The sequence below is a fragment of the Palaemon carinicauda genome, chromosome 38 (assembly GCF_036898095.1).
Source record: "Palaemon carinicauda isolate YSFRI2023 chromosome 38, ASM3689809v2, whole genome shotgun sequence".
In the NCBI taxonomy this organism is placed as follows: domain Eukaryota; kingdom Metazoa; phylum Arthropoda; class Malacostraca; order Decapoda; family Palaemonidae; genus Palaemon; species Palaemon carinicauda.
Window position 1 is genome coordinate 67956274 of NC_090762.1, and position 22736 is coordinate 67979009.

Below are 22736 nucleotides of genomic sequence, written 5' to 3' on the forward strand. Positions count from 1 at the left end.
TCTCTCTCTTCAAAAAGAGTTTCTCTTGAAGATCTTTATTGTTTGAGAAAGTTGAAAGAATAACCAACCAGTCGAAAGCCAAAAACCATAAACAAGTACTTCACCAATTGTTGAAAACTTGAGGTTAGCGCGAGCAAGGAACCAATGTTGACACCTAACTCGGCAGAGAAGAACTGGAGAACTTTGGAATAGCGATGGTATCCTGCCGAGTGGTGGCGCTAGTGTACACGCAGCAACCCAACACCTCGATTGCCCGCGAGTTTTGAATTAGCTGCCGACCGTCGGAGACGTTAGCTATATATATATGCACCGGCTAAGTTAAATATTTAAAAGTTATAAATTTCGTGTTAATAATTTTTCAATTGAAATACTGTATGCTAAATTATTCAAACTAGGAATACAGTGATGGAATTTTGTTCTGCATCCATCCCATAACTATTTAATATGACAAATTTTGAAGTAATTTGTATTTTTCCTAATTATACAAATCAGAGCTCTTTACTATGAGTATATGTTTTCAGCGTAGCTGGAATCTAGCCATAAACTTTTATGTGAGGCGACGAGAATCCTCTGCTAGTTAACTACCCTCGTCATCCCGCTCACACTCACCCAGTGATAAACATAATTTTTGATTACTGGCAGGACTTCTTGGGGACATGTGATGGCGGGACAAGTATGAGTCACCTACGTCTTTTCGTCACTTTGACTGGGATAATAACCAGTTTTCCCCAACGGGGATCAGACTTGTCATGGGCAGCCCTGAAGTCTAGATACTGCTGGTATCTACACAAGTGACCATGAGAAGAAGAAGACTACAAGGGTGCAGGAGGAGCATGCTTGAAAGCAGTATTCCTGCACCTAGGGCGCACTTTGCTAGGTGGTAGGGTGAGCCATGCTGCGCAAGACTCGTCCGCTATATTATGGATAGCGCACAAGGATTAGAGGAGGACGAGAGAGTGAACGGAATGATGTAACCCTCTTCAAGTATGGGAACTGGACCAAGGTTCAGCCACATGAGGTATCTGCCTCTACCATTAAAATAACGGGTGAACTTGATCGCACACATACCTCTATTGGGCAAAGGATTTTGTCAACCCAAATCGCTAGTGCTCGGTGAATGGGTGCGCAACACTGTGAGATACTCGGATCTGTGCTCATGTCGAAACGGAACTGACCAGAGTACTCCGTTATTCTTGCCTCCTGCAGAAGCCTGGTAGTAGATTGGCCAGGGCACCAGCCACCCATTGAGATACTACCGCTAGAGAGTTATGGGGTCCTTTGACTGGCCAGACAGCAATACATTGGATCCTTTCCTCTGGTTACGGTTTATTTTCCCCTCTGGCCTCTTACACCCGACAACAGTGAGATTACCAAACATTTCTTCTTCCCCCAAGGGATTACCGCACTGCAATTGTTCAGTGGCCACTTTCCTCTTGGTAAGGGTAGAAGGGACTCTCTACCTATGGTAAGCAGCTCTTCTAGGAGAAGGACACTCCAAAATCAAACCATTGTTCTCTAGTCTTGGGTAGTGCCATAGCCTCTGTACCATGGTCTTTCACTGTCTTGGATTAGAGTTCTCTTGCTTGAGGGTACACTCGGGCACTCTATTCTATCTTATTTCTCTTCCTCTTGTTTTGTCAAAGTTTTTATAGTTTATATAAGAGATATTTATTTTAATGTTACTGTTAATAAAAGATTTTATTGTTCCTTGTTTCCTTTCCTCACTGGGCTATTTTCACTGTTGGAGCCCCTGGCCTTATAGCATTCTGCTTTTCCACCTAGGGTTGTAGCTTAGCATTTAATAATAATAATAATAATAATAATAATAATAATAATAATAATAATAGCGTTATGCGTGCCAAAAGAAGGAGGCGCTTGCTCATGAAAGGCTATTAAGGCTGCGGGAGACTGGTTGTACCAGCAATTTATCCGAACGGAAAATTTTTTTTACATCCAATTTATTGGAAAATTGGATGGCTCTGGGCTACCTGGTCAGCCAATTTCCCAGTAGGGTAGCCAACACTCCCCAGGGATTGTAACTGTTGTTCTACCCACGCTCAACCAATGGTTGGCAAGTTCCAGAGAGGAACAAGGAACCTTGACTCTCAGCAAAAAGTCAATTCTTATCAGTCTCCCGAGGGGCGAGAGATTGCATAACAAGTAAACATCCCAAGTTAATTGATGTCGAGACGTGCAAACAATTGCATGCCAATGCTATGTAAGGGGGAGGGAGAAATCCTGTCCTCCAACTCCCTTCAATCACATGGGAGTTGGCTGTGTAAGTATGCTTACAGACTGGTAACACAAGAATAGCCAATACTTCCAAGAGGAAACTGTAATGACAGCGAATCTCCTGAATAACTGTAGCCACTGTCTTCACCTTTAATGGAGACAGGGTGAGAGGTATATGATAGGTCTCCAGCCTCCAGACGCCTTCTTTACAAAAATGAGTCAACTGAGGAAGCCGGGTAACCCATCCTCCACCTCTTGCTAGGTGCCCTTGTTGGCCATTTCCTGAACCTCTTGCAGAAGGGCTTGATGCTTCTGAGACCTCTGGCAATAGGATGGCGACATCATTGGTGGAGGAATCAGAGAAGGGGGAGAGCTGGTAAACGAGAGGAGGTAACCGGATCGGAGGACCTGGACAGTCCAGTCCTCCATTCCGTGGAACCAGCACCTCTTCCAATTCTTCTGAAGGCATGCACCTACTGGTGGTCATACATGGGGAACGCCTGTCCTAGCAGAGACGTCTTCCTCTTCACTTTCCCCTCCCTCTGAAGACGGAAAGGACAGGGAGGACTACTTCTGTATGGAGTGTGTTGGATGTGGACTTCGCTGCACTAGTGTCCTTGACTGAGGAGTTTGACCTGAAAACCTAGGACAAGATGACGTTGAGGGCTGCGGCTGTTTGAAGGACACTGCTCTCTGCATTACTGAGTCCTGTGTCTCCTTCCTCCAGTTGTTGGTTGCTGCAGTGATAGCTTCCAAAGGGAACAGTGAAGGCTGGTCCAATGGAGCATTTCTTGGGTCCATACATTCTTATTTGCAGATTCTCCTGTTGTTACTGTCATTAGAACACCCAGTTATATCCGAGTTTTGAAACAATACTAAAATACATTCTACCAAGGTGGACGAGGTACTTCCCACTCTACTGGGTAGAAGTAAACAATCACAACAACTGCTGCCTCAGATTCAAGCACATGAAATGTGACTTACTTGTCATGGATTTCTTCACGTTGTATATCTAATGGATTAAGTCCCCAAAAATTGTGGTAAGATACGTTAATTTGCTTATGTTATACTCAATTAATGGCTCATGGTTTATATAATAAACTACAAAAAGGATCATGGAATGTTATTGATACCCAATTTGAGAATCAACACTGAACGGGGCTAAAATCAACAAATAAATACAGAGCCGCGTACTGTTCACAAGAACACTTGTGCAGCCTAGATGTGATGGCCTCAGAATGCTTAAGAATCCAGTTAGCAAACTGAGAGGTGACCTGTAACATCAGGTATGTAACTGCTCTGGTAATTGTAAGAACAATGTCCTCGAGTGCCTTCTTTATCCTTGGGTCGGAGAGGTCTTCTGTATTTGCTAGAAATCCTACTGTGCCAGACCAGTTATCAATCCAGGAGGCTGTCTACATAGCGTTCATCACGATGGCTTCTTTATTGGCAGTCTCTGCCTTGAAAAGGGAGGGCAACCTATCCCACAAACAACCACAGGTTTACTTGGCCACAGACGGATTTAACAGAATAGACAATGAATTAGCTTCAAGGACTGCAGTATTTCCTCTGCTGAATGGGGACCAAAAGCAAAGATTTGCTAATCTCAGTCATTTTTCCCCCACGACGTGCTTTTCTCCTGCTTGCAGGATATCCTTGGCAATCACTGTCTACAGAAGCATTGAGTTGAGGTTGGTGTTGGAGAAGAGGCAGGGGGAGATTAAAAATAGACCTACAGTACTTCCGAGTGACGAAGAAAAGGCTTCTCCAATACCGTTCACAGATCAGATCATCTTGATTCCCCTTCCTCGGTCAATGGGGTTTTGGGGCCAGCTGGCAAACAGAATGCATCTGCCGACTCTTCAGATAATTTCTTCAAAGAGGAATCATCCTGGACAACCGCTTCCTTGTGAGGGGCAGTCTTTTAGATATATGTAGCTCAAGAAGTGGGCTGAATAATCGAAGATGCATGGAGTGAGGCGTTACTGTGTTTTGAGGGTTGAAGATACACCTTTCTTGAACAACTTTGAGTCCTTTAGTTACTTCTGAGCACCTAACGAAAAAGGAAACAATGGGGAGGAAGGTTCGACACAAGGTTCTTATGGCGCTGCACCTGGGATGAGGGAGTTCTCGCTAGTTTTCCTCCTCTGCTCCATCGTTACGTCAAACTCCTTCTGTGGGAAAAATGGCTATAGTCACCATCGCCAGAGCGTTCCGTAAAGCAAGTGCCTCTTCTTGTTCTACCCGGCTAGCAAAGCAGGAGTCTAAGGCAGCACTTGTCTTGAGGACAACGGCCAACCACTGATTAGCTGATCAATGCACTAAAAAGGTGATTGCCTTGACACAAGAAAAGATAAAGACAGTGTACTTCTTCCTTATCTCGGGCTTAGCCAAGTCCAGTCGTGGTGATGTACACTTTTGCTCCTGACCAGTTGATCTATGATGTTACTTGGAGGCGAGCCAAGTAAGTAGCTTCCATGGCAACACACTTAGGTACCGAGAATGTCGTGCATTTATTCTTTAGTCTCTCAATTGGGGTCCCTGTCAGGTTGGTGGCCAGATGAAAAACGTCATTGTTGAGAGAGCACGGGAGGTAAGGTCCTGTTCAATCATTAAGCATAGTTAATTCTGCCCAACCAATTTTGACCATGGTAACTGAAGAGCGGGCTTCAACCCTTGAAGCGCTCCAAATTACCAATCGACAGACATCATTCCTTCCTTTGATTGGAGTCACAGTTGCCTCCCCCAGGTGGTTGTACTCATGGCACATCAGCATTAGTATTGAGGTCCTAATGTTAGCCTCACTTCCAGCAGCGTCAAAGCAGATGGATCACCATCAATTACAATGAAGGCCTCAACTTCATGTCCAAATTCCATACACATCATCAGTATAAACTTCAAGGAGGAGGCAGAGGATTACCTTCACTTTGGTTAGGTGACAATTCTGCCTTACTAGAAGTCAGTCGGAGAGCGAATCAAGGTTTCTCCCTTCTTCAGAATTCTGCTAGAGAACTCATCCCTAGAGGAACCCAAAGAAGATACAGGTCAAAAACCAGGAGCTGGGGAGCTATAGAGCTTCTATAACAAAGGTTTGGGTGTTGCGGCATTAAAAGCCAAAAAATTACAAATTTTAAGTAATTTGTATTTTTCCTAACGATACAAACCTTGAGCTCTTCATTAAAGATATACTTTCGGTGAAGCTGGAAGACTAGCCATAAGACTTCTAGGGAGGTGTAACTACCCCACCGCTAGTTAGCGGGGGAAAGGGGGTATAGTACCAGCTACCGGCTCACACACACACACACACAAACTGCTGTTGTCTTGTCACTTTGGACTGTAGGCAGGACTTGCAAGGAGATAGGTGACGGCTGGCAAAATTTGCATAAAGAGCTCAGGGTTTGTATCATTAGGAAAAATACAAATTACTTTAAAATTGATATTTGTTCCGTCACTAAATACCAACTCTTTCAGGGATGACTCGCCCTTTAGGTGGGTGGAAACTTATAACCAAGTGTCTGGTTTTTGACCTAGGGTTTTTCCTATATGTGTGGAAGTACATGCTCTCACAAAACTCTACATGCAATAGCAAGCTTTAGCAGTCTGAGCAATCTATATGATTGTGTGATACTAGCAGTGTGACCAGTCTAGGTAAGAATTCTCAGAAAGGTAGGAATCTTTGAATTGACCATAGAAATTAACTAATTCCACTTCGCCAAGAATATGGGGACGCAACAAGTATTATTTCTATACTAGGTTACACAAGGGAAATGGTTTTCCCTGCAGACAGAGGAGGCCAGCTTCCAGAGGACCGTAGGTGCTGTTCCCCTAGAGAGGGAAGATGAAAGAAAAAGAGCCAGTCATTCTGGACCCTACATCCCAAACTTAATCCCTGGGTAGTAGTGGGCTGGCCAAGGCACCAGCCACCCGTTGAGATACTTACACTAAAAAGTTATCGAGTTATTTGATTGGTCAGACAGTACTACATTGGATACCTCTCTCTGGTTATGGCTCATTGTTCCTTTGCCTACACATATACTGAGTAGTCTGGCCTATTCTTTCCACATTATCCTCCATCCCCCTACACCTAACAACACCGAGATTACCAAACAAGACTCTTTTGCTATGGTAAGCACCTCTTTTAGGAGGACACTCCAACATCAAACCATTGTTCTTCAGTCTTGGGTAGTGTCATAGCCTTGGTACCATGGTCTTCCATTGTCTTGGAATAGAGTTCTCTAGCTTGAGGGTACACTCGGGCACCCAATTCTGTCTTATTTCTCTTCTCGTTTATCTGAAATTTTTATAGTTTATATATGAGATATATTTTTGGGCTACCATTTTCAAATATTTCATATTACTGTAATTGTTCATTACTTCTCTCGTTTATTTATTTCCTTTCCACACTGGGCTATTTTTCCCTATTAGAGCCCATGGGCTTTTAGCATCTTGCTTTTCCAACTAGGGTTGTAGCTTAGCTTGTCATAATAATAATAATAATAATAATAATATTAATCTCTGCCCTTCACTATCTGCCACTTATCCATCATGGAGCCGAGGTATTTAAACCACCTGTTGTGCAGCCACCACAAGGTCAATGGAGAACGTCCCCATGTTTCTGTGAGTCATGTCTTGCAGGTAGTGGGCGGTGAAGGTCATCCAACGCTTCCACACACCCACTTGTGAGATCTGCATTAGAGTTGTTTTTTCTTGAACGCTAGGGACATACCTATTCTCCTAACGTCATGAGTTGTCATCATATCTAGGATGCGCCCTAGACGTCGTGGGAGCTAAACTTGCTGTCGCTGCTGTCGTTGAAGACGAAGCCCTATGAGACTTCTCTTGTGTCTGAAGGGAAGACCTAGTAGCACTGTTTTTTTTAAAAGTCTTTGTGTCCTTGGTCTCTCCTCGTAGAGAAAGGAACTGCACTAGCAGGGACAGCTTTGGTCCTCCCTGCATCTGCTGGAATCAGGAACATCTTATGGGGAAGGAACTGGCAAGGGTTGGTTCGACCCCGCGGAAGTGGTGCTCTATCCTGGAGGAATGACCTTGATGGGAGAGAGGCGATACAATGATGTCAACGAGATCGAACCCTGGCTTGTGCAGAGATGAAGGGTGTCTCTCGAAGGGGGTTGTCGGGTACTTCTGCCTCTTCGTCTTCTTTATGGTCCTGGACTTAATCATCGAGACGATCATCCGGGCTGGTGTTCCTTGAAAGTCTCTGGAATCGCAGACCTGCATCTCGGGTCGGACAGCGAGGGGAGGTCCTCGAAGATATCGTCTTCTCCAACAGGATCCGGGAAGTACTAACAACTGGTTACCTGCGGGCGCAGCGCCCAATACCAACAAGCTCAGCGCTTTCACCAAAGCGTTAAATCATAGGATGTCCTTTTTAAAGAATAGAATTGAGGATGGCTCCTTGCTGGGGAGGCTACAGGATGGTAAACACCTACTGGGAGTTCGAGGTTTAGGCACCTGGAAGGGAGAGAGGTCTCTTACCTGGCCGTAAGGGGACCGGCAAAGCCTCTTGCTTTGGCTTGCCAGAACGAGTTGAAGAACGCGATGGTCTAGTTGAACACTCCACTGGATCATGCGCTGTACTGTACTCTCCAGGGCAGAGGTGGGAGGGCGTTCTGCTGGTCTGTCACTCACTGCAGGGCTAATGCATGGTCCCTCGCAATCGCACTCCCTTGGGGGGCTGCGCACTGGTGGGTGTTAGCGAGCAGAAGCGCCGCCACATGCTACTGGACGCTCATAAACTGATGAAGAAACAAGAGCTGTTACCGAAGGTATGGACGAGGGAGCGTTGTAAACGCGTGCAGATGAGTGTTACGACGAGTGAGCGTCGTGAACACGTGCAGATGAGTGTTACGACGAGGGAGCGTCGTGAATGCGTACAGATGAGTGTTACGACGAGGGAGCGTCGTGAATGCGTGCAGACTTGTGTTACAAGTAATGAACCATTTTCAGGTTAGATTATGAATACAATATAAAATAAATGTTAGTAAAAGGCTCTAATGAGGACACAAAGACATTGCTTGTGACCTCGATGACCTGAGATTCTTAACCGACTTTAGCCAAGCGTTGTGTCTGGTTGGCACCATTATTGTGGATCTGTTAAAAAAAGACTGAGTAGTTTCCTTTCCCACAGGGCATGCAACGGTGAGGAAACCAAGGAGGGCCAAGCAACTGGGGCAGTTAGCTGATTGCAGCCACCCCGCCAAAAGCAGAGTATCCCCGGGGTACCACCAACCCTCCCAGGTCAGACTTAAACACACTCAAGTCAACGAACAAATTAGTCTAAGTCTACTCGCTGCCGTTCAAAGGAATAAGCCAATCCTGGCCCAGCAAAGTTATATCGTATTTAGTATGTAACTTTATCATGATAACTTTACTTAATGAATCCTCCTCTATGTTTCCTCCGCATTGCTAAGTCCCTGGTGGATGAATAATTGAATAAGTTGATGTATGTATCTGAGAAGAGAACTAGAAAGATTAACTTTTTCTCATTGAGGATAATGTGCTGTGACTTTCAAACATTTCAAGCATTTATCATATCAAAATAATGGTCAGATAACCGTGCTCTTTTTATGTGAATTCCTACTTTGTGAATTAAACTTTTCAAAATGGCAAATTTGTAGAAAATTTGTATTTTTCCTAACTACACAAACCTTAGCTATTTAATAGGGGTATTACTTTCGGCGTAGCTGAAATGACGAGCCATTAATTTTTAACAAGGGTTTACTACCCACACCGCTAACTGGGTAGGGGAGGGTAGCTTGCTAACCCCCCCCCCCCTCTCACACAACTGTGCTTGAGCTCACTTTGCTTGGAGGTAGGAGTTTAAGGGATATAGGGCTGGCGGGCAAGTTTGGTTAAATAGCTAAGGTTTGTATAGTTAGGAAAAATACAAATTATCTACGAATTTGTCATTTGATCCGTAACTGGAATACAAACCACGCTATTTAATAGGGGTGACTCACCCATTAGGAAGGGTTGACGTCCCAGCCAGTCTGGGTTTTGGCTTTGCCCGGGGGCTCGTTATTTGAGTGTGTAAGCTAGAACCTTGCTACGCAAGGACTGCGGCCTACGCAAGCTGTGTGTGAAGGTACGAAGAAGTGTGACTCATCCTAGAAAGTTGTTCTGAAGTTCTTTAGGTGGAAACTTGTAGACTAGGACTTTCCCAATACCACCTTGTCAAGGTATGGAGACGTAACAGTATTGATTTTAATACTAGGAACACAAGGGAGCATGGTTTACCTGCAGTGGTTTGAGGTCAGCTATGCAGAGAACCCAGGATACTGCTTTCCCCAAGAGAAGGGATGATGAAGAAAAGAATAAGGGCCAGTCAAACCTTTTCATTCATGCAGACTAAAACCGGGTAACAATGCCCTCAACCTTCTGCTACTTGTCCAATAAGGAGCTTGAGGTTTTAAACCAGCTGCTGTGCAGCCACCACAGGGACGATCGCGAACCTATCGAGTCTCCTGTGGGTCACGTCTTGCAGGTAGTGGGATGTGAATGTTGTTTGACGTTTCCACACCCCAGCTTGAAGAACCTGCGTCACTGAAAAGTTTCTTTTGAAGGCCAGGGACGTAGCTATGCACCTGACATCATGTGCTCTAGGGCGACGTGACGGAGGAGAGTCTGGATTCAAGGCCAGATCAATGACCCTAACAATCCATGCAGAGATGGTGTTCTTGGTGACCCTCCTCTTAGTCCTTCCTGTGCTGACGAATAGTGCTGGCACATGAGGACGGGCTGCAGCTGTTCTTTTGAGGTACAGCCTCAAACTCCTTACTGGGCATAGTAAGAGATGGTCTGGGTCATCTGTTACAGTACGGAGACTAGAAATCCGGAAGGAGTCGAATCGAGGATCCGCCACTCCAGGATTCTGAGTCTTAGCAATAAACTCAGGGACGAAGCTGAACGTTACCTCCCACCATCCCCTTGAATGGGCGATGTCATACGAGAGACCATGAAGTTCGCTGACTCGCTTGGCCAAGGCCAAAGCTAGCAGGAATACAGTCTTCCAGGTTAGGTGGTGATCTGATGCCTGGCGTAATGGTTCATAGGGAGGTCTCTTAAGAGACCTGAGAACTCGAACCACGTTCCATAGGGGAGGTCTCACTTCCGACTGAGGGCAGGTAAGTTCATAACTACGTATAAGTAGAGAAAGTTCTACCGATGAGGAAATGTCCACTCCTTTCAGCCTGAAGGCTAGACTTAAAGCTGAGCGATAGCCTTTCACTGCCGAGACTGAAAGGCGCATTTCTTCACACAAATACACGAGGAACTCCGCTATTGTTGGAATAGTGGCATTGAGTGGAGAGATACCCCTTCCACGACACCAACCACAGAAGACTTTCCACTTTGCCTGGCAAACTGCTGCCGAAGACTTTCGCAGGTGTCCAGACATCCTAACAGCAACTTGATGCGAAAATCCTCTCTAAGAGTTGAGGTGCTGGATAGTCTCCAGGCGTGAAGTCGTAGTGAACCTACGGCTTTGTGGAACATGTTGGCATGTGGTTGTTTGAGTAGATTGTGTCGTGGAGGGAGTTCTCTTGGTATCTCCGTTAGGAGTTGCAGAAGGTCCAGGAACCATTCCACGTGATGCAATAGCGGAGCTATGAGGGTCATTGAAAGATTGATCGATGTTCTGGTCTTGTTGAGTACCCTCCTCATCAGACATAATGGGGGAAAGGCGTAAACGTCAATGTTGTCCCACCGTTGTTGGAAAGCATCTTGCCAGAGAGCCTTGGGGTCTGGGACTGGGGAACAGTACAGCGGTAGCCTGAAGTTCAGGGCCGTTGCGAAGAGGTCCACAGTCAGAGAACCCCACAAAGTCAGGACTTTGTGGGCTACTAGATGATCCAAAGACCACTCGGTACTCACTATCTGATGCTCTACTCAGGTTGTAGGCGAGCACATTCCTTTTGCCTGGAATGAAGTGTGCCAATAGTGGTATCGAGTGGATTTCGGCCTGACTCAGTATCTCTACTGCTAGATGGGATAGTTGCTGCGAGAAAGTACCTCCTTGTTTGTTGATGTAGGCCACTACTGTGGTGTTGTTGCTCATCACCACCACAGAGTGACTTGTCAGGTACTGTTGGAACTGTTGAAGGGCCAGAAAGATGGCCTTCATCTCTAGGAGATTTATATGGAGGCACTTTTCTGACTCTGACCAGAGGCCTGAGGTCGTGTGGCGCAGCACATGGGCTCCCCGCCCTTTTTTTGAAGCGTCCGAAAACAGCATCAAATCTGGGGGGGAGAACGAGAAGGTCTACTCCTTTTCGTAGGTTCTCGTCTGCCACCCACCACTAGAGATCCGTCAGTTCCGCAGGTCCCATGGGGATCTGGATGTCCGGGGAGTCGTAGGCTTGATTCCAACAGGACTTGAGTCGCCACTGGAGAGATCTCATCCTGAGGCGACCGTTGGGAACTAGACGGGCCAGCGATGAAAGGTGACCAAAGAGACGTAACCACGATTGGGCTGGAAGTTCTTCTCGTCAGAGAAAAGGCCTTGCGACCTTCCTCAGCCTTGCTATCCTGTCGTCTGATGGGAAGGGTTTGTGGAGATTGGTGTCTATAATTATGCCTAGGTATACCAGTCTTTCAGTGGGAAGCAGTGAGGACTTCTCGAGATTTACCATGATCCCCAGATCTTGGCAAAGTCTCAGACGTTTGTCTCGGTGTTAAAGAAGGGATGACACCGAGTCTGATAGGATTAACCAGTTGTCCAGATAAAGGAGGAGACGGATGCCAATCCTGTGTGCCCAAGATGATACTAGGGTGAACACTCTGGTGAAGACTTGTGGTGCTGTGGAAAGACCGAAGCACATCACTTTGAACTGGTACTTTCTGTTGTCTAGGCTGAATCTTAAGTACTTCCTGGAAGACGGATGGACTGGGAACTGGAAGTACGTGTCCTTTAGGTCCAGTGTGCACATGAAGTCTTGCGGTCTTACTGCTAGTCTGACCATGTCCGCCGTCTCCATGCTGAACGGAGTTTGTTTGACAAACTTGTTCACAGCCGAGAGGTCAATGACTGGTCTCCAGCCTCCAGACGCCTTCTTTACAAGAAAGAGCCAACTGAAGAAGCCTGGAGACTTGTCGAGGACCTCTTGGAGAGTGCCCTTCTTCAAAAGGGTCTGGACTTCTGCCCGAAGGGCTTGCCCCCTTGCCGATCCCATGGCAAGGGAGTTCAATGACACTGGATTCGTCGTCAGGGGAGGTAGAGACGTTATGAACGGGACGCGATATCCTAGACTGATCACGGAGATTGTCCAGGAATCGGCCCCGAGTTGCTTCCACATGTTTGAGCAACTTTGTAGGCATCCCCCCACTGGTGGACATGCAGGGGGACTGCCTATCCTAGCGTTTGCAGCCTAGGCTGCTCCCTCTAGGATTCTTGCCTCCCCTGGAGGACTTTTTGCCTTTCCTTTCTTTGACAGGAAAGGGCTTAGACACCAAGGTCTTCGCTGCTGTCGTCGTTCTAGCAGTCTTGACTGGACAGGACTGCTGTGGTGCTGGAGGCTTATAGGGCTTCGATGTTAAAGCCCTATGAAGAAGGGAGTCTTGATGAGACTTCCTCCACCTCTCAGCAGCATATTCCACATCCTTAGGCTCAAACAAGATGGATCCCTCTAGAGAGGAATGTCTGAGCCTATTGATCTCGGTGCTAGGGACCTTTTGATGGAATCTCTCAGCTACTGCATCCCGACATTTCAGAATGGTATTTGCCAACAAATTCGAGACTTGGTGGGCCAGAAACTCGATCGTGCGAGTACCTGACAGAAGAAAGGTCTCCATAGCTTTCCTGGTATGTTCTTTGGAGAAATCCTCAGAATGTATCAGGATACCTAAGGTCCCCAAACCAGATATCGAGCCACGAAGTGGCTTGCATAGCACACTTCGCAACTTTCTCCTGGTTAAGGATCTCAGCCGCCGAGAATGAGACCTGCCGGTTGGAGAGTCTCTCGAGAGGGACTCCCCTGATAAGCTCTCCCAGCGAGTGGTGAAGAGGAAGAGCTAAACAAGGCTCCTCAAGGATCTTGAAGTACCTCCTCTGCTGTACGCGAGGAGGTGGGAGGAGCTTGTTGGTGGCACTGGAACGCTTGGAGGAGGACATCTCGAAGAGCTGTAGAGAGATCTTGTCCCTGGTACTCTTAACCCCTTGAGACCAAGGCAGTGCTGCACTGGTCTTGGAGGGTTTCTGAGTACCAAAGACACAGTCTTGGACTGTGTCCTTGCCCTCTTGAGGAGGGATCTCTGGGTCGGAAAACCCATTGAGAGCCTTCATTAGAGTCAGAACTTGCCAAAACGCATGTTCTGACTCTTGCTGGTCTCCTCCTGATGTAGGACTTGCAGCAAAGTCTCCTTCTGTCCCCAAAGGCTCTTCTTGGGGAGAGTCGCGGACGTTCTCTTAGTGGCTAGCTGGCTCCATCCTAGTCTTAGTAGAGGACTTCGGCAATGTTTTGGAGTCCTTAGATTCCTTCCTGGGAAGGATGTAGGACTCCAACATTGACAAGGATGGCATGTTCCTTTCAATCCCTGACTGAGAAGACATCTCGGAGTGAGGAGAGTTTTCCCTCATTGGTGCGATGGGGGAAAGTCTCTCATCACGTGATTCCCCTGGGGACGGGAAATTTTCATCCGAAAGGGAAGGAGAGACAGTCTGGGGGAAAGAAGGAACCTGCCTCGAAGGTCTGCATGGAGCCAGTTTTGCCCTTGGAGAAGTTACTGGGTCTGGAACTCCTCTTTTTCTCTTCAAAGGGGTAGAAGCAGCCATGGATCTGTGCCGTAATTTAGAGAAGACAGGCTTGAAAGCCTGCGTTACGGCTCTGATCAGTGCACCGAACCAGGGCGGTTAGCTGACAGCCGCGCTGTTGGCTGACAGCCGCGCTGTCAGACATACCCTTTGAAGGGACAGGAATTGAAGAATCCCTGGGAGGAGTCCTCATCATCGGTGGGTTCGCCTGAAATGGCTTTGGGATCCTGGACCCATCTAGATGTTTCCCTTCTCCTACAATGTGCGGTGGTATGCGCTTGCGGGGAGGGGAATGAGGCGATGGCGACCTTGCCGTACGTAATTCTGCAGTATCGTGCGCGGAAGGATATTGAAGCTCGCGCGCGGGAGACTGATGGCGCACAGGAGTGCGTGCGGGAGACTGTTGGCGCGTGCGTGCGGGAGGCTGTTGCCACGCGCAGGAAAGTATTCGTGCGCGCGGACGCGCAGGATCAAGGTGTTGAGTGCGCGGATACGCGGGCGAGAGTTCACGCGTACCTGTACCAGTTGTAGGGCGCGCGTGCAGGAGAAAGATCCCTAGCGCGCGTGCAGGAGAAAGAACCCTAGCACGCGGGCGCGCAGTTGAAGCCTGTGAGGCTCGTGGGCGCAAATCCGTAGAAGAGGACAGGCGAGCGCGCGGGGCACGCGCACGTATCCTCTTGGATGCGTGCGGGAGAAGGCTGGCGCGATGGCAAGCGCGGGCGACCGCTGGCGCGATGGTATTAGCTGGCGCGTGGGAGAAGACAGTTTAGTTGACTTCCCAGCAGCGCTCATATCAGTAGATCGTTGGTGCGCAGGAGAGTTAACTACCGGGCGTGAGCGCTGGTGCGCAGGAGATCGCTGGCGAGCAGCAGAGCGCTGGCATGCAGGAGAGCACTGACGCGTAGGAGTAGGAGAGCGCTGGCGCGTAGGAGGTTGACGGCGCGCAGCTGGGCGTGGGCGCGTAGGCTTAGACTCAGGCAAGTCCTGGCGTGCGGGAGAACGTGGGCGCTTATGTGCGTGAGGGAGTGCATAGCACATGATGGAGCTGTGCTCCTGTTGGGACGTATGTGCATGTTGGCACATACGCCCTTGATGCCCTGTGTTAGGGGTTTATTGATGGGGCCTGACGAGCTACTAGAGAGCGTTCATCAGGTTTCGCTGGCGCATAGCGCGTATCTGAGTGGCGCGCCTTAGCGTGCGCAGATGAAGCCTTGTTAGGTTTATGCAAGAAGGGTGACGGTAGGTCGGCAGGTCAGTCGGGTGGAAGGTCGACGTGTCCTTTAAAAGGACGACCTTCCACCAAAGGAGATCGCGAACGATCTACAGAAAGGTCCAGGACCAATGCAGGAACAGTGATCGGGAATTATTCTCGAGGCTCCTCTGCGGGGGACTGCATCGAAGATGTTGAGCAGAAGAGGCGCCTCCTCACCGCAGGTGAATAAAGGCCTTTCTGGCAAAAAAAAGGCGAGCCTTGCGAAGATTGTGCCCTCTGGGGTCCGTAGGGTCAGCGAGCTGACCTTCAGCAGTCCTCTGAAGAGGAGTCTCTGTAAGTGAACTCCCCCGAGGGAAAGAAACACGAGCAGGAGAGACTGACGTTGGACTTAGTTTCTCCCTCGTAGGCTGAACAGAGACGGGAGAAACTAAGCCGTCAGCTACCGTAGGGTTGAAGAGGCAGAGGTGATGGGTGATACCGCATTGGATACCTCTGACACCACAACGTCGACAAGAGACAGAGGATCAACCTCTGTCGGTGACGGCGATTGCTTGACAGCGGCACCCAATCGGATGTACAGTAGTTAAGCAAAACCTCCTTGGAGGGCGAACCCGTAAGCCCCAAGGAGGACCAAAGCTGAAAAAGGGAGGTTAGTGACATATCCTCCCCCGGGAGGAGAGGTGGTGCTGCTTCGCTAGGGGAAGCCACGTCATCTCTCGAGCCCCGAGGTTGGTAAACAATACATCAGTCTACGCTACCACTCGACAGTCTCTCGAATGAGACCGACCGAGTGGGAGCTTCGGAGGAGGTTTGGGCAACGGAAGAGGCGGCCTTGGGTTTTTCACCTTTCAAAGAAACCTTCGAAGGAGAAATATCCCATTTGGACTTCTGTCGTAGCGAAAACCTCTCCCACTGGGAGGTAGTCCACTCCCTACACTCACTACACCTGTTGTTGCTATCACACCGTTGGCCCCTACAAGAAGGACAATGGGTATGAGGATCGGTCTCGACCGCCGACATGAATGTTCCACAGGGGCGGTCGGGAAACCCAGGACAGGTGCGCATAATCGCAGAGGCCAACTTCACAAACAGAACTAGAAAAAGAAAAAGACAAAAGCATTAAATGGCTGCCAAATGATGGCGAAGATGAAAGCGGACACGTCCGACTACCATCCGAACCGAGAGCAAAGTGGGCTCAAGCACAGGTGTGTGGGGGGGGGTAACAAGCTAATCTCCCCTAACCCCCCCCCACCTAGCGGTGTGGGTAGTAAACCCTCGTTAAAAATTAATGGCTCGTCATTTCAGCTACGCCGAAAGTAATACCCCTATCAAATAGCGTGGTTTGTATTCCAGTTACGGAACAAATAGCAATTAGTCAATATGGCAGTCAGTATAGGAGGCAGACAGAGCCGAACATACCCTCTCTGCTGAGACTAAAGAAAAAGTGGCGAGACAAAATCGGTGTGTGTGAGCGGGGTAGCTGGTACAACCACCCTTACATCCCGCTAAAAGTCTTATGTCTAGTCTTCCAGCTTTGCCGAAAGTATATCCCCAATAAAGAGCGAAAGTGTTTGTATTCAGTGTTGGAACAAGTCTCTTTTAGTTTTTTCCTTCCTCTTCCCGAACTCAAGCATTGCAGAGGAGGCTACAACTTGCACTAGTCACAAGTGCATTACTGTGAATAGTCATACCTCCAGCAAAAATTACAAAAAGGTAATGGGGATCCACATCAATTTTACCCACAAAACTGCCACAATTACAGCCTGGTGTACCAGAGTAGACCTGCATATCTGCCCATGGATTTCAGAGTAGACCTGCATATCTGCTAATGGATTTCCCATTATAGCAACTGCATACCTCACTGAAAAAAAGTTCTATCTACCAAGGCACTTCAATTTTAGGGGCTTAAAAAAAAAAAAAGAAGAAGAGGTGGTGGGGGCTTTTCTTCTCTTCGCTCCTCCCAGCCCAGTGAGGGTTTCAGGTGGTGGGGGCTTTTATTCTCTTCGCTCCTCCCAGCCCAGTGAGGGTTTCAGGTGGTGGGGGCTTTTCTTCTCTTCGCTCCTCCCAGCCCAGTGAGGGTTTCAGCCAAGTTTGGTTGGTACTTCTAGGGTGCCGCAGCCCACCCTCCCGTTATCCACCATTAATGAAGCTTCATAAGCTGAATCTCCTACTGTTACCTCAGCGGTCACCAAGGCAACCAAAGGAACTGCGTCGCAATCGTTCGCCATTCATTCCTATTTCTAGGATGCTCTTTTACCTCTCTCACATCTATCCTCCTATCACCTAGCGCTCTCTTCACTTCATCGATCCACCCAAACCTTGGCCTTCCTCTTGTACTTATCCTATCAACTCTTGCATCTATCACCTTTTTCAGCAGACAGCTGTTAATTAATTTCTTACACCCTTTCTCACTCTCAATACTACCTTCCTAGCCCCATCTAATCGAGTTACACCAGCCATATTCCTCAGACACTTCATCTTGAACACATTCAATTTCTTGTCCCTCTGCCACTTTCACTCCCGACAACTCCAATCCATACATCACACTGTATTCTTTACCACTCCCTTCACTGCCCACAACACCTTACATCTTTATTCACTCTCTGATGTACAACTGGTTCCTATCCAACATTTGCAGCAACAACAGACCCCAATACTTCCACAAGTAAGAGAAAGACAAAAAAATAAAATAGCCAAGGGTATTGAAGGAGCAGAGAAGTATATGTGAACTGCTCAGTGTCAGAAATCAAAGTAGCTACAACAGCAGTGTTCCAGCTTTATTGAAATCATACTCCTAATAATGGATGATGGTTTGTATTCAAGTAGGAACAAATCACCTTCAATAGCAAGGTCACAACAAAGTGAAGAAAAAAACATTGATCTGCAGTCACTTACCTTCCTCTTCATCATCCAACATCATGTCAGTGTCATTTGTCTTTGCTTTCTCTGTTTTTGATTTGTTGTCCCCTCCCCCTTCATCATCTTTCTTTTCATTCTGACTATTTTTCTCTTGCTCATCATCACTGGATTTTTCTGTGTCCTTCTGCTTCGAGTTTTGTGCACTGTCATTATTTTCACTACTTCCATTATCCGAGCCTTCATTATTACACAATCCATTATCTGTTGGACCATTTTTATTTTCATCCGAGACACTACTCTCCGAGTTTTCATTTTTAGACTTTTCTTCCTCAGATGTCTCTACTGTATCTTTTTTATTTTCCTTTATTAAATCATATAACTTTGTTAAACCCCCCGTAATATGTGCTAGCATATGATGCTTTGGTGGCCTGATGAGCGGCAGGTCATCTGTCGGCAGTCTGAAAAAAAAAAAAAATAATTGTTTAAATCACTTCAGTGATTATATGACAAATTTGGAGATAATTCGTATTTTTCCATAACTAATACAAGCCTGGAGTTATTTATGTGGATATTCTTTCAGCGGCAGCTGGAGGTAGCCATTAGACTTTAATTGTGAGGTGGCAACCCTGCCTATCCGCTTAGCGGCTACGCAAGGGGTGGCTGGGGGGTACCCAGATATAGAGGCACAGGTGTAAGCCGTTAGGACCAAGACCAAGAAACAATGGAATCCTCCTCCCCATACAGAATCTGTAATGATGGCCTTCCGACCAGAAGCCCAGAGTCCTACCCCAAGCATTGGATCCCCCTGGATTCCGAAGACCCAACACTTCAAAATAGTTCCGCCAAAAAGGTACAAACCATCTTTGGGATGGCAGAGATCATCCAATACTCTCACATATATCTTTGAATGCAAATACCTCCCAACCGCGACATCTCCTCCCATTCATTGAAGCAAGCAGCAATAACGGATGTAGAAACATCCACGCCAGTGGCTATTTTGGATGTAGAAACATCCACGCCAAAAATAAAAGATAAATAAATAAATAAGTATATGTACATAATATATACACATATATAAGGGAAATTTTTCTCATAGAGTTGGGACAGCAACACGAAAGAAAGTTCATAAAATTAGGAGAAGGTCGAAGTAATATTGAGAGAAAGGAAAAGATGAGAGAGAAATTTAGATTCAAACTAGGGGAGCAATTTCCCCAAGTTCAAGAGACCTCTTGCCTGTCACCAAGTTTCAGCACGGGAATGATATGCCGTGCTTAAGCTCAATGACTTCATCCAGGCATGCTTTCATTAAGAGGGAGAAGAATGGGAAGGTCTACCATAGGACCGAGATGTCATGGCCCTATGGAGGAGAGAACCGTTGGATGATTTCCTCCATCGCTCAGTAGCCCTCTCTATCTCCTCCGAAACAAAGAGAGAAGAACCCTCGAGAGTGGAGTTCCTCAGCCAAGAGACCTCCACTTTCGGCAATTGCTTATGGAACCGTCTTATGATGGTATCTCACCTCTTGAGTATGGAGTTCGCCCACAGGCCGACAAAGTGATGAGATAGGAACTCGAGAGTCCGGGTACCTGGCAATAGGAAGGACTCCAACGTCTTCCTGGCCGACTCCTTCGACAAGTCGGCCACGAAGGTCGATGCCCAAGGAGGAAGCTCTGAATCCGTAGATACACCCTGGAAGCCCCTAGGAGAGTGTCTCTTGGGTGAAATCCTAGAAAGATGCCCGGTCGACAGAGGAGATAACCTCTGAGGCAGAGGAACAAGTTGCTTCGGACACGGAAGAAGGTACAAACTAATAGGAACATTTCCAAAGCTATTAGGAGGCTCCTTGAACCCTTCTGAGAAGGGTGTTGGTCTTTCACTGAAGGTGGAAGATGCAGAAGGGCGAGAAAAAAGGTGTTGGATCCACACTTGCTCGCGATTCCAACACACCTACTAGTGTATTGCTTGCAAAGTTCGCTAATTTGCTCGTAATATTGCGAGATTCACGCACAAAGACACGAACATCACTCGTCAACGTACGCGTTTCACAAGCAGAAGTGCTCACAACATGAGCACTAGGAGCCACAGAGAAGGAAGAAGGTCTAACGCCTTTCTGCTGCCCAAGAGGGGCACCTACGTCCGACGAATCACCAGAGGAGGCCTCTGAGTAGGGACTACTCTAGAAGGAGAATGAGCCGCACCTCCTAAAGAAGGTAGATGCAGTTAGCCTTTACGTTCACTAAACAACTGGACCAATTTCTTTCTCAACAACCATCCGTCTCCTTTGGAACAGGCAAAATTTACAGCGGAGAAGTGAAGGAACCCCAACCAAGACTTACTTCTCTACCGAGCAGCCTTGCAGAGGAGACCTCAGGCCTCATTTTCGAATATTCATGAACAGTCACCTTCCCTCTAAGGCAAATTTCGAGCTAAAATTCCAGATCAGAGCCTATGAAGAATATTAGGTCTTTAACTTCAGGAAACCCAACAGAGTTTGGTCAGCCTTTTCAACATCGAAGATCAAGAAGAGCTTCTTCCGGCGAAGAAATGTGAGAAATTCATAAATTACTTGCAAAGAGGCTTCAACCGGAGAAATATAGTCTACAACAACACCAATAGCAAAAGATGACTTACTTCTCCTGGCAGTCTAATGTCGAGGATCTACAGATATGCAAATATCTTCGTTGTAAAATATGCAATGAAAGATGAAAGAATTAATGAGGAGGAATCCTTTCAGTATTTTGGAAAAATTATCTCTAATACAGGGTCTTTAGAACCGGAGTTTAATGAAAGATTGAAAAAGCAAGTCAGACAATAGGTAGGTTAAATAACATTTGGAAATAAAATCTAAAATTACATAGAAAAATCAGGCTATATATCAGTTTAGTGAGATCTGTATTCCAGTATGGACAAGAGTCATTGTATGACAATGAAACAATCTCCAACAGACTTAGTAGATTTGAGAACAAAGCCCTCGGAAGAATATTGGGATTTAAATGGCAGGACAGGATTAAAAATGAAACTATAAGAGATTACTCGAACGCCATATGTAAACGAGATCGTGGTGAGGGGTCGACAGAGATGGATTGGGCATGCTCTTTGCATTCCCCTATAGAGATTAGTTCACCAAACGTTTAACTGGGCTCCACAACGCACTACAAGAGTTGGAAGATCCAGGCCTACGTGGCTGAGGACTATGAAGCGTGAAATAAGAGATGACGAACGGAGAAGTATTGTATCAAAAGCTCAAGATAGACGACGACTGGCAAAATCTAATCAAGGCCCTTTGCCTCAAAAGGCGTACAAGGAGATGATGAATGCCTCAAATAAAGCCCTTCGCTCAGAGGATATGCTGGATAACAGCCACACGTGAAGTGACAGGGATGCCAGAGTTGTAGAAACCCTGCAGGTGGAGCCGACACAGGATGTTGGGCTACCGGAGTGGTTCAAGATCGCAACTACCCATCCCAAGTTTCCCAATAGTGGCATGCGGCTGCTCACATGAGAAATACCTATCATGGATAACAAACTCGTAGCGGATTGTCTTGTAGGAAAGGAATACACCGATTAGTCAGGCCTATTATTACCATAGTCTCCTCTGTCCTCATACACCAGACAACATTGGGATTATGAAATAATTCTTCTTGCTCAAGGGGTTAACTACAGCAATGTAATTATTCAGTGGCTACATTCCTCTGGGTAAGGGTAGAAGAGACTTTAGCTATGGTAAGCAGCTCTTCTAGGAAGACACTTCAAAATCAAACCATTGTTCTCTGGTCTTGGGTAGTGTCATAGTCTCTGTACCATGGCCTTCCACTGTCTTGGATTAGAGTTCTCTTGCTTGGGGGTTACATTCTGGCAATCTATTTTATCTTACTTCTCTTCCTCTTGTTTCTTTAAACTTTGTAGTTTAAATGTAAAGAGTCTGGTTTGTTGTTGGTACTGTTCTTGAAATGTTTTGATTACTTATTCTTCTCTTGTGATTTATCTATTTCCTTGTCTCCTTTCCTAACTTGGCTATTTTTCCCTGTAGGAGTCCTTGGCCTTATAGCCTCTTGCTTTTCCAACTAGGGTTATAGCCTAGCTTGTAATAATAATAATAATAATAGCCTGTACAAGAAATGAGAACTATCCTAGGTTCCTCTTCCATTGTATCGCGTAATGGAAGGGCAAGGATGATGCAGATACCAGAAGTTCTGTGATCCAAAAGTCACTGAAGAACATACGTGATGTGTCAAATCACGTAGTTCTGAGTAAGCGAGGGAAACACCTGAACCTTGTACCAAAACATATTCTTGGGTATACATTTCCGATTCTCGTGTACGTAGTCGACTTACATCCGGGTTAGGTTCCGAGGGACAGGTCTTAAATCGATCCGGACGCAAGTTGATCTTGAAAATGGAGTTTTTATGATAAAACAAAGTTTTATGAATACTTACCTGGCAGTTATATATATATAGCTAATGTCTCTACATTCGGCAGAATTTTTCAAAACGCGACAACCGCCTTGTGGTGGTTGGGCGGTTAGGTGGTTAACAACCCTTACAGGGTGGTACAAGGAATCATTCCCGTTTTCTATTCTTCAGTTCATCTATGCCCGACCTGTCTCCTGAGGGGAGGTGGGTGGGCCTTAGAATATATATAATTGCCAGTTAAGTATTCATAAAA

General features: G+C 46.7%; 1 protein-coding gene across 1 annotated transcript in view; it reads right to left on the reverse strand.

The window, feature by feature from the left end:
* The window catches only part of LOC137630701 (serine/threonine-protein kinase minibrain-like), a 168105-nt gene that overhangs the window by 113428 nt on the left and 31941 nt on the right, over positions 1 to 22736 (reverse strand). Inside the window, exon 2 of the mRNA XM_068362334.1 lies at positions 18108 to 18529. Coding sequence (XP_068218435.1) covers positions 18108 to 18529 — 422 coding nt within the window. The remainder of the gene's footprint in view (positions 1 to 18107; positions 18530 to 22736) is intronic.